The 10,725-nt window shown below is 57.4% G+C and overlaps 1 protein-coding gene across 8 annotated transcripts; it reads right to left on the reverse strand.

Annotated features, from left to right (window-relative positions):
- Nucleotides 1-551: 551 nt before the first annotated feature.
- On the reverse strand, nucleotides 552-10,670 carry SLC37A2 (solute carrier family 37 member 2). 8 transcript variants are annotated; one of them, XM_052786245.1, is made up of 20 exons: nucleotides 10,584-10,670; nucleotides 8,300-8,381; nucleotides 8,116-8,203; nucleotides 7,668-7,746; nucleotides 7,323-7,458; nucleotides 6,800-6,876; nucleotides 6,539-6,705; nucleotides 6,076-6,113; nucleotides 5,655-5,837; nucleotides 5,396-5,486; nucleotides 5,255-5,317; nucleotides 4,689-4,774; nucleotides 3,726-3,774; nucleotides 3,367-3,440; nucleotides 2,794-2,872; nucleotides 2,574-2,671; nucleotides 2,195-2,259; nucleotides 1,868-1,916; nucleotides 1,300-1,332; nucleotides 552-819 (listed from the first exon to the last, which is right to left on the reverse strand). In XM_052786245.1, exons 1-18 carry the CDS (start codon nucleotides 10,640-10,642, stop codon nucleotides 1,874-1,876), a joined length of 1,557 nt encoding a protein of 518 aa, XP_052642205.1. In that variant the 5' UTR covers nucleotides 10,643-10,670; the 3' UTR covers nucleotides 552-819; nucleotides 1,300-1,332; nucleotides 1,868-1,873. The 8 variants fall into 8 exon arrangements, 7 of the variants coding, with proteins under 7 accessions (XP_052642205.1, XP_052642208.1, XP_052642204.1 ...); XM_052786248.1 differs by lacking the exon at nucleotides 1,868-1,916; XM_052786244.1 differs by having other exon boundaries at nucleotides 552-1,332.
- Nucleotides 10,671-10,725: the final 55 nt, after the last annotated feature.

Here is a 10,725-nt window from a genome sequence, read left to right on the forward strand (position 1 = left end):
GCCCACGTGGCCTGCAGGCCAGCGGCGCCAGTTTAACCTCCCCGGGGGCTCCCAGGTGCCTGTCGCACGGCTCCTCCTAATTAGGAGGCATCTAACGAAGACCATCAGCTGCCCACGCTGGACTAATAGTGTCCACAGCGTGCGAGCAGCTGTTTGCTGTGGCGCGGGGGCTGATGCATGGCTACGGGTCCTTCTTTGGGGCTAAATGGTATGAATTAGGAATTGTAATAATCAGGAAAAATGCTAGTTCGGGTTGTGGGGTTTTCTTTTGCAGTGGGATGAGATGAGGAGCTAAACCAGCTTAATTTGGGCTCAGTGAAAAGCCTGGGGATGTTCTTTACATAGAATAAGCGGCATTTGGTCGGTGAGGCAGTGCCTTAAGTGATTTGGTGCAGTCCTGGTCTGATATCCTGAAATACCAAACACCGGGATGGGGCAGGCTTGTAAACGAGAGGCTGCACGTGGACAAAAGCAAGAAGGGCGTGATCACCACCCTCAAGTTCACGCAGAGGTGGCCAAGCCCCACCATGAAAGGGCATGGAGTGGCAACACTGGTTTCGCATGTTTTTATTAATAAAGTGGCCGACAGCGAAGAATCGGCCCAGAAAACCAGTCGGCCAGGGCCCTCGGACTGCTCCTCGCTGCTGCCTCCCTCCAAAGCAAACCCACGGTGGCGGTACGAGCCCATGGGGCCGTGCCTGAGGCCATGCCTCGGCTCTGCCGAGATGAACGCGCTCCCGGCATGCCCCAGCCTCTCTCCTCCCTCCGGGCTTCTCAGCTCGGGGTGGCTCATGGGGGGCACGTCAAAACTCCTTAAACCTGTGGGGAGAGAAGCAAGCGGCTGAGCGTGGTGGGTGCCATTCGGCAGGTGTTGGGATCAATGATGGGTGCTGCAGTGCTGCCGGAGAGATGGAAAGGGAAAATGGCTCTGCTGGAAACCCCAGCCCCATCTGCACTGCAAGCCCAGAGGAGAAGCAGGCACAAGGAGGTGATCCAGCCACCATTTCGTCTCTGGCCAAAGCTGAAACATCCACCCAAAAAAAACCCCCAGCGTTTGCGCCTCCTCTCTGCAAGCTGCTCTGGAGACAATGCGCTCCCCAAAGCCCTCTAAGGTGTTGCAGTATTTCCACAAACTGAGCCAGCTGCTTCCACCAGCACAAACCAGCCGGATTTTGGTGCAAACGGGGATGGTGTCAACCCAGCCAGGACAGTCCTGGCCCCAACCAGCCCCAGCACAAGAGAGCGAAGTCTGACAGCCCTCCACCGGTGGCTGGAGAAGGAGATTCGGGCCGCACTTACCGCAGCGTGAGGCCCAGACTATTGGTCTTTCACCTGCAAACACAAGACATAAAGGACCAAACATTTTCATGGGGGGTCTGGGGTCTGGTACCCCCACCACTGTACTGACTGCAGCCCTTTCCCCCTCAGTGCTTGTGCGGGGGCTTCGGTGGCAGTCGGGAGATGGACCAGTGCTGATTTGGAGATTACTTATACCCTCACTGCAGTGATTTGGCCATGGATTTGATTAGCAAGCCTGGACTCTGTGTAATCAAGCTCATTAGCACAGGTGGGCAAGTCAGCCTGTAAATTCAGCTGTTTCAAGTGCATTAATCAATGCCAATCAGTCGGGCATCTGGGCTAACATCTCGTAAGTAAGCTGGAGACAAGGATGCGCTGCCCGCCCGTCTGCACTATCTTCCCCGGCCATCGTGATTTAATCCTTTGATTCCCAAATCTCGATCTCGGCCCTTAAATCATCAGCAGAGCGGCCGTTTCTAGGCTAAGCCTGCCAAGCGAAACTCGAAATCAGGGCGAATCAGGCTTGCATTTGCATTTAATCCTTGGGGCTCCAAGCGGAGATACTCACACTGAGCTACTTCCCATCCAGCACTGACTCTGTTAGCTGCACGCTAGAGCTACAAAGACACAAGGATGGCGTGTTTAGGACCGAGAGAGTTTTGCAAGGCGCGGATGGCTAAAATCCCCCGGGTGCTGCCCTGGCTCGAGGTGGAAACGTCTCTTTGTGCCCACAGGAGCGAGACGTCAGGCAGATGGCCTCGCGAAGCCTGACGCGATGCCCACATGGAGATGTAGCAGCAACAGCAAGGGATAACAAACGTCTTTCCGGAGCGGCACCGGCGCCGTGTTTTGGCATCGCGGGACCAGAGGCCGCCCCAGGGCAGTACGTACATACCCTCTCTTCCTCGCCATGTAGCCGCACCACCCACGGACCTCTTTGACCACCACACGAGCGAGGAGCTGCAAGAGGAAAGGTGGATGATCGCCACAGGGCTGACGGCTCTGCAGCCGCCAGCCTTGGCATGACCATTTCCATCTCTGAGAGATAAATTTTAAGGCTTTTCCTGGGGAAGATTGTATGAACTAAAACCGTATGTGGAGTCGTTGGGAAAAGCCAAGTGAATGGAGGCAAAGGTTTGGAGGGCTTTGCAGTTTGCCCTGTGCCTGGCTGTCTCCTGAGGACAGTCCCTGCCCTCTGCTGGCGAGCGGGCAACTAAAAGGGAGCCCTTAAATATCCAGGGTAGCAAAACAAGTCCCGCCGAGGAGGGACCTACCAGGCAAGCCAAGACGTCAGCTGCTATCAACATGTAGAAGACATTATTCCAGCCCGTGGGGGAGATGAGCCCTGCGAGCAGCGGCCCTAGGGCAGCACCTGTGAGGGCACACAAGCTGCATTAGGAGATGCCCTGTTCATGGGTGAAAGGGGACGAGGACCCCTCCAGCACCGCGGTGCTGGGGGGAAATCGGTGCCTGGCATCCCCCAGCTGTACATACCTATGGATCCTGTGCCATCAATGATGGCCGTGACAGTAGAAAGGGCTTTGGCATTTCCTTTGAGAGACTCGTGTGTTCCCTGTAGGGATGGAGGAGTAAAATGTAAGGAGGAAAAGCGGCTTTGGGGTCCACAGCCAGCAAGTCCTAGTGTGAGGCCATTCACACCCCGGGCAGCAATTTCCATGTATCGGACCCAGCTGTGGATGGGAAGACCAAACTCAGATGCTGCCTGCAGCCAAACCACAGCAGAACCAGGATTGCCAACAGCAGCCAGCAATCCCAGGTGATATCCCAGCAAATTTTTCCATTCTGATTGCGCTTAGAGGGAGACGCAGCAGGGCTGAAGCAGTCACGTGGCCAAGATGAAAAAGCAACACCAAAAAAAGCTGCGTTTAAGGGAGCGTGTGGACCGCAGCACGAAGTGTGACAGCCCTACCCATCTCTGCTGGGCTTCAGAGGCATTGGAAAACAAAGCTAAAATGCAAAAATCCCAGCAGACATCCCTCCAGGAAAGAGGGAGCAGCCTTTGGATGAGCAAGGGCAGCGTGGTGGGGTCTGAGCTGTGCCTCTTACCAAATCTGCCGAAACCGCTGTCGTGATGAGAGCGTAGGGCCCATTAACTAGAGCGCCACAGACGATCAGCATCGCTATGAGGAACAAGACGGCCACAGAGGTAACCGGGAAGAGATTAAATCTTTAAGTGCAGGGTGCAGCAGGACGTCGGGTCCATCGTCCCCGGCCCCTGTGCGGATATCGCTGTCCTGCACATCCACTGCCTGCTCATCTCCCATTTTCCCCAGGAGATCTCATCCAGCATCACCCTCCCCCAAATCCCAGACTGGCTCGAGAGGAGAAATAAAGGCAGGTGAGCCCACAGCATCTCCCATCACCCCTTCAGTGACAGGAGCCGGGTGCACTGAGGAGCTCCTTACCTATTGATGTGCCGATGCCATTCTGGCCAACATGGTTATACAGGAACAGCTGGAAAAGAGACACAAGATGAACCAGTTACGGCTATTCCAGCTGTTTTCCCAAATGTTTTCCTTGCAGCAGCACCCCAGGGACAGGATGGAGAAAGTGGGGACCTGAATTATTGCCGGCGCCAAGCTTCGCAGACCCCGCTTCGGTGCAGCGTTTGAAGAGGAGAGCACCAGCCAGGACGGGGAGCCGAGCATGCCCTTGGCTCCGCGTCCTGCTGTCTGTCTGCCAGATGAAATACCTGGCAGCTGGCAAACAGAGGTGCTGCCGCGATTTACGGCCTGGCGAGGCTCTCACGCCTCCCCGCCGGCTGAAGCCAGACGGTAATTTGCCCCGCCGGCGCTATCGGGGGATGCGGACATGACGCGGCCTCTCTGCTTTTCAGTGTTCGCCAGCTTCTTCGGAGGGGAGAGTCTCACAACCCAGAGCCAGCCAGGCTTGGATTACAGCTAATTAGCCGCGGGTTTGCAGCAGCAAAGCCAAACGAGCTCCGTGCAGGTGCTCGGGAAGGACATCCCGGCCAAGCACCGGCAGAGAATGAGGCTGTCGGCATGGGGGCTTTTGGGATGCCAAGCAAAGAGACAAAAGCTGGACCGGCTCAGTGAGACCCTCAAGGCTTTAAGACCGAGCAGGGTTATGGCGCGATGGAGAAAAAAACCCTAAGGGTATTTTTTTCTAAAAACCCCTAAAGGGATTTTTTTTAGCTGTCAAGGACTCTACAATCCCCTCCCAGCCTCCAGATCTGGATGTCCACCCTGGGAACATCTGGGCATGTGGCTCGATCCCATCTCTCATCTCAGCCAAGCGCATGACCAGCTCATCCCAGGCACTTGGGAAGAGGAAGGCGGCCGTGACTCAAAGGAGCCAGAGGAGAGGAAACCCTCGTGACTGGGATTTTTCCCCGCGTGACAACACACCATGGGAGCAGCGACGACCAGCATCACGCAGCACGTGGTGGCCCTGCCGCCAGTGTAGTCAGAGATGAGGCCAGCGAAGATCCCCCCTGCAAGAAGGAGTTGCAGGTGTCAGTCACACCACCCCAGCTGCAAAGCTTTGCCCCAGCTTAGCCCAAAATCCAATGGGATGCTGTGCTATGATGCTCTTTCATCCCCCAACTTTTGAGCGAGATGTCCCCAAGGTTAAATATAATAATATCAGAGTGAAGAGTTTTGATTTATCCACACCACTTTCTCCCTGCAGATGGTTTCCCTACACCTGCATGCAGCTCTGGTCCCCTCCACGGTTGCAAAATGTATTACTTATCTAAGAAAAAGAAGAGCCTGAGCAAACGAGACCAGAGGAAAGGTGTTGTGATGGTCACCTGGCTGGCAAAATAAAAGTGAGGGGCATTTGCTCTCTGCCGAGTGCAATGAACACTGAATAAACCTCACTGCAGTGCTCCATGGAGGGGACTTTCCCTCAAAGCCAAGATTTTCCCCAAATCATCCCTGATCCATCCCCTCCACCCAGGTACGTGACGAACCTAAAATGCCCCCAACATCAAAGAGGGTCGACAGGTCCCCAGCTTCCTTGGCACCAAAATGAGCTGCGAGAGAGAGGAGAGGGGTGAGGAGATGCTCCCCTTGCCAAGCTCGCTCCTGCCTCGCTGTCCCCAGAAACTCACCAACGTTCACAATATAGAGGGGCAACCAGTAGAGGAAGGTGTAGCTCACCAGCTTGGCAAAGAGCAGGCAAAGGGAGAATTCTACCACGCCCTGGGAGGAGAGAAGACATCAGAGGAGCCTCCTTCTCCCAACTTCCTCCAGATGGTGGGTTTTCCCCCAATTTTCTGCCTGGTGGACACCCCATTGATGAGGTGAGCTGCCCTCACTTTGCTCTTTCCTCCATCCCCATCATGATGCAAGGGGCATCCCACGACTCACGGGTATCTGGAGCGCCCCGAGGAAGCTGATGGCTTCGGGCTCCTCGGCAGGCTCCGTGGGGCTGTCAGAGTGATCCGTGCTGCTCTGGCCTGAGATGCTCAGCGGCCCCTCGTTGGAGGTGACTGCTTCGGGATCCTTCTCATTGGTGGTCACTCCTCCAGCATCCTCCTCGTCGGAGGCCATCTAAAAGCAAGGCGTAAGAAGGACATGTGGCTCTCGTTGCTGGAAGAGCCTGAAACGTCAGATTCACTGCTGGGATGTGACCCAGAGGATGCTCACACTGGAATAGCAACAAGCATTCTCTGTGATAACTGAACATCGCTCTAATTTCTGATGTTATGACCAACACCCTGGTTGTTTTGCTGTAAACTGAGTGACCACCCAGCCCAGCACAAGCCCGTTGGGAATCGATTTAACTCACATGATGCAGAGGTGGACTGCAGCCAACGTCCTCGGGATCTGCAGGCAGAAAGGAGATCCCTTGAGAGCCTGGACCAGCTCCGCTCCACCTGCTCTCCCTCCAGCATCTTACGGCGCAGGGGAGAAATGGGGGGGTGGGAACACCCCGGGGCTGGGCTGCATCTCTGGGTATCCGCTTCCCGGCAGTGAAAAAACCCAGTAAAATCCCAAAGGGCTTCCCAAATCTTTCTTAGAAAGACAGGCTGAGAGGAGTGAGCGGCACAGGGGCTGAGCCTGCCTGGATGACCCCAAAGGAAGCTGAGCATCCCTGTGGTGGTTGGGTCCACGTCCCTGCTCACCACAAACTGGAAATAAGTATTTGGGGTTGCCAAAAACGCTTGGAGACAGGCAAGGCGAAAAATTGTGGTCCCCCTGATTTTGGCATTACGCTGTTCATCTGCTGTGTCCTGGATCATGCTACTCACACTCCACAAGGAAGAAGAAGCAGATGATGCCCACGGCGGCAATGATGATGCCGGGCACGATGAAGGACAGGCCCCAGGCGGAGGAAACCCAGACGCCGGCGATGAGCGACCCCAAGATGTTGCCGACGGAGGTGTGCGAGTTCCAGATGCCCATGATCAAACCTCTCCTGGCAGGGACAGAGCCGGGGTTGGTATCGCCAGGGTGGCTGCCGGGGCCGACAGGGATGAGGACGAGGGGGAACACGCCGGACAAACACTCACTTTCCTTTCCCAAACCAGTTCCCGACACACGCCACGACGGAGGGCCAGCCGGTCGTCTGCACCAGCCCGTTGCAGACCTGGCAAGAGATGGGCAGCACCACGTGGCAGCGTTGGCACCTGGTGAGCGCCAACTTGTTCCATGGAGCACAGCCCCTGCACTGTTTTGGGCAGCAGGGCTCAAAGATAGCCACCCCCATCCCAAAGCTGTCGAGAAAACACTTGGTTTGGGTTTTTTTTTTTTTCCCCCGCTGGGGCAACCCCAGAGCCGTTTGCATCGTTCCCGTGGCTAAATTGGGAGCGGCTGGTGTTGCCAAACTGGCCGCCTGCCCTGCTCGGTGAGATGGGTGCGCCTGGTGGTTTCGGCACCCACGCCACATGCGACCAGGTTTTGCGGGGAGTGGAAATGCCCAGCATTCTCCCCCTCGGAAACTGGGCCACCCTGATCCTTGAAAGCCACTGAAAAACCGGGATGAGGCCACAGTGGTAAAATCCAGAGCCTGGGCATCCTCCAGCATGGACGCACCTGCACAACGATGAAGTACCAGAGGACATGGATGTCCCAGAAGTAGCCAAGGCCGAAGAGCGCGGTGAAGAGCCCACTTAGGACCATCCCCCCCGAGAGGTAATAGCGCAGGGGGAGGCGCTCCCCGAAAATGCCGCTGCAGAGAGAGGGAAGAGCGCGGACAGGAGCTGTCACGGATGATGCCACCGATGGGCATTATCGCAGAACCAGTGCCCGAATCCCAAGTGGATCCCAGCACCTGGCTGCTTTCCCATTAGCATGACCCCATCCCGATGGAAACCAGTTTCCTGGCAGACTGGTGCAAACTGGTGTGCGGAGGGAAAGGGGTGCAAAGCACCTGTGTACCTGATAAACATCCCGATGGCATAGGCCACCAGGAAGGCATTATCCAGCGCCCCAAAAAGCTCCTTGTAGTTGTCCCCATCTGGGAAAGAAATATTGGGCCACGTCAGCCTGGCCCCCATCTTGTTTTCCTACCCTGTGGCTGCTGGCTCGTCCTTGTCCCCTGTCCCCAAAACCCTACTACCCGGGCAGGGGGGGCTCTCAAAGCGTGGCCAGGTGCCATCAGTGTTGGGACCAGGTCCCACCCCGGCCCCCATTTCGCCACCCGCTGCTGCCCTTTGGCCCGGGAACATGGGGCAGACACACGCTGCTTAATTACCTCCGGGTGCCTAATGAGCAGCAGGCCCCCTGCCAAGATCTCCAGCCACAACCTGGCTTAGGGCACGGGGGGAGCCCATCTCGACTGCCATGAGGGTAGTTTTGGGGATGACTGGGGGGGGCTCAGCCTTACCGAAGGGTGCCCAGCTGCACCATGTGCTGCTGTTGGAGTCATTGTGGGGGTTTGGGCCCAAGGCTGAGCAATTGGGGTGCAGCTGGCTCTGCGGGGAGAAGGAAGAGGTGAAATCGGGATGCTCGAGAACCCCCCCCGTCCCCATGTTCCTTCTCCCTGCAGCTGCGGCGAGGTTGGAGCTAACCTTGACGATGCTGATGGGTTTTCGGGAGAGGTGGTAGCTGGTGTAGCAGAGGAAGGTCAGCACCAGCGTCAGTCCCCGATACCTGCGGGATAAAGCGAGCAGAGAGGTCAGGGTTGGTGGGACAAGGATGGGGACAGGAATGGGTGGCCTGTCACCATCCCAGCTGGCAAAGCCTGGCCTGGCGGGGATGTCTCAGACATCTCCAGCCTCAGTGTTAGCCATGCTCTTCTTCCCGCGCCTCAAAATTCATGCTTTTTGGAGAAAAATATCAGATAAGGGGGATGAGAGCCAGCATCAAGCCAGGTTGAATCCACTTGGGATGCAGATGCATATTTTGGACGTGCGCACACAGCTCTGGCACTATTTAACCTCTGGGGTCTTAGAAACTCATGGGAAAGGGGAAAAATGGGGAAGTTTCTGCTTGTTTCCCCAGCAAAATACCCCCTCAGCACCGAACAGGGACTCTTTGCCGGATCGGTGAGCTGAATCAGCTCAGCCAAGCCAGTAGGGAAGTGACCAGCCCCCCCCAAAATAGCCAAGGATGCATCTTAAAAAGATCAGCTGAGTTTTGGGGGGAGCACTAATTGGTGTTTCCACCTCCTCGAGCTGCCGACCCGGCAAACCATGGGGTGAGCAAGCACCTTCCTGGCGTCACGAGTGGAAACGGGGCACAAGACTGCAGCTGATTCATCATCACTCCCGGTGTTAATTAAAGACGAGCTGGAAAAAAAAAGGGGGGGAAGGGGGGGGGCGCCCCAAGCAATACCCACTCCAGTTCCCCCACCGCATAGGGACTTCATCCCTTTTGTTCAAATTAAATGCAGGAAAATGGAGGAAAATAGGGAAAAAATGAGGTCTGGGCTTGGGCACGGGGATGCTGCTCCCAGCAAAGCTGATGGATGAAGCCTGGAGAATTCCAAGTAGGATCCAGCACCCTCCGGAGCAGGATGAGCATTTCCATGGGGCCCCATCCTGCATTTGCAGGAGGGGTTTGCAGAGGGTTTTAGAGCAGCACAGAGGGTGTGAGCAGCCAGGGGCAGCTGCAGCACCGAGAAGTGTCACGGGGTTGCTCCAAGTTTAGAACAAAACAAAAAATAAAGCCTTTTTTTGCAGTTTTAGCCCATCCCGCTCCTCTTCGCAGTTTCATTTCTTCATGAAGCTGCAGCAATTGCAGGCACCCTGCAAAGCCAGAGCAGCTTTCTGCTCCGAGGTGCCGGCTCCGAGACTGCACCGCAGCTAAGAAATTTCTGGTTCCCACCCCAAAAAAATAACTAAATGGCCCCCAAAGTCATCGCTGAAGGCTGTGGGGCTGATCCAAGGGGAGCGGAGAGGCCGCAGCGAGAAAGGGGAAGAGAAACTTCATGTGCGGTACCTGACTCGGCCAGATTGTTGGTTGTTTTTTTTACCCCACGTGTTCTGGCAGGGAAAATCGCAGCTGATGGAAAAGCATGGGGGTTGTTTGGCAACAGGCTTCCAAAAAATAAGTATATTAAATAAAATTAAACCGGCAGCGGGCTCGTTACCTCACCAAAAGGGAGGGGAACCGGTGGGATCTCTGTGTCAGCCACATCCCACTAAACGTTGAGGGCGAGGGCCTGGCACACGCGCAGGCACAGCTTGAGGCTCACCGGGCGCCGCTGCCCGTCTTGGGGTCCCCCCGCATCCCTCCTGCCCAGCCCCACGGTGCCTGAGCGGGGCTCAGTGCCCTCCATCCCCGGGCTGGGGCCGGTTCCTGGGTCGTGCCAAAACCCTCGGTGCCGGTGCTGGTGCTGGGCTGGATCCAGTCTCTCAGCGGACCCAGTGCCCAAGGGGCGATGTTGGTCCCTGGGTGAGCGACCCCGGTCCAGCGCCAGTCCCCAGCCCGGTGCTGGTCCCCAGGCAAGTGACCCCTGGTTCAGGGCCGGTCCCTATCCCGGTGCCGGTTCCTGCTCCAGGGGTGGTCTGCATTCTGATGCCGGTCCCCGGGACGCTGTCCCCCTGGTCCAGGGTGCCAGTCCCCGGGCAAGTGACCTCCGCTCTAGGGCCGGTTCCTAACCCGGTGCTAGTTCCTGCGAGAGCGATCCCCGGTCCGGGACCGGTCCCTATCCCGGTGCCGGTCCCGGGAGAGAGACCTCCCGGTCCAGGGCCGGTCCCCAGCTGGGTGCCGGTCCCCGGGCAAATGACCTCCGCTCCAGCGTTGATCCCCGGGCAAGCGACCCCCCCCCCCCGGCCCAGGGCCGCTCCCCAGCCCGGTGCCGGTGTCCCCCCCCCCGCCCCCGGCCCGGCTGCCCCGGTCCCCGCTCACCGGCTGTCCCGGGGGAGGGCGCGGAGCAGGCGGACGCCGGGGGCGAGCGCTGCCCTCATGGCGGGCGGCGGCGGAGCTGCGGGTTCCCCCCCCACAGCTCCTTTTCACCGCCCCGCGGGGCCGCCGCTCCCCGCCCCGGCCC

This window comes from Harpia harpyja, chromosome 4 (assembly GCF_026419915.1).
Source record: "Harpia harpyja isolate bHarHar1 chromosome 4, bHarHar1 primary haplotype, whole genome shotgun sequence".
NCBI lineage: Eukaryota > Metazoa > Chordata > Aves > Accipitriformes > Accipitridae > Harpia > Harpia harpyja.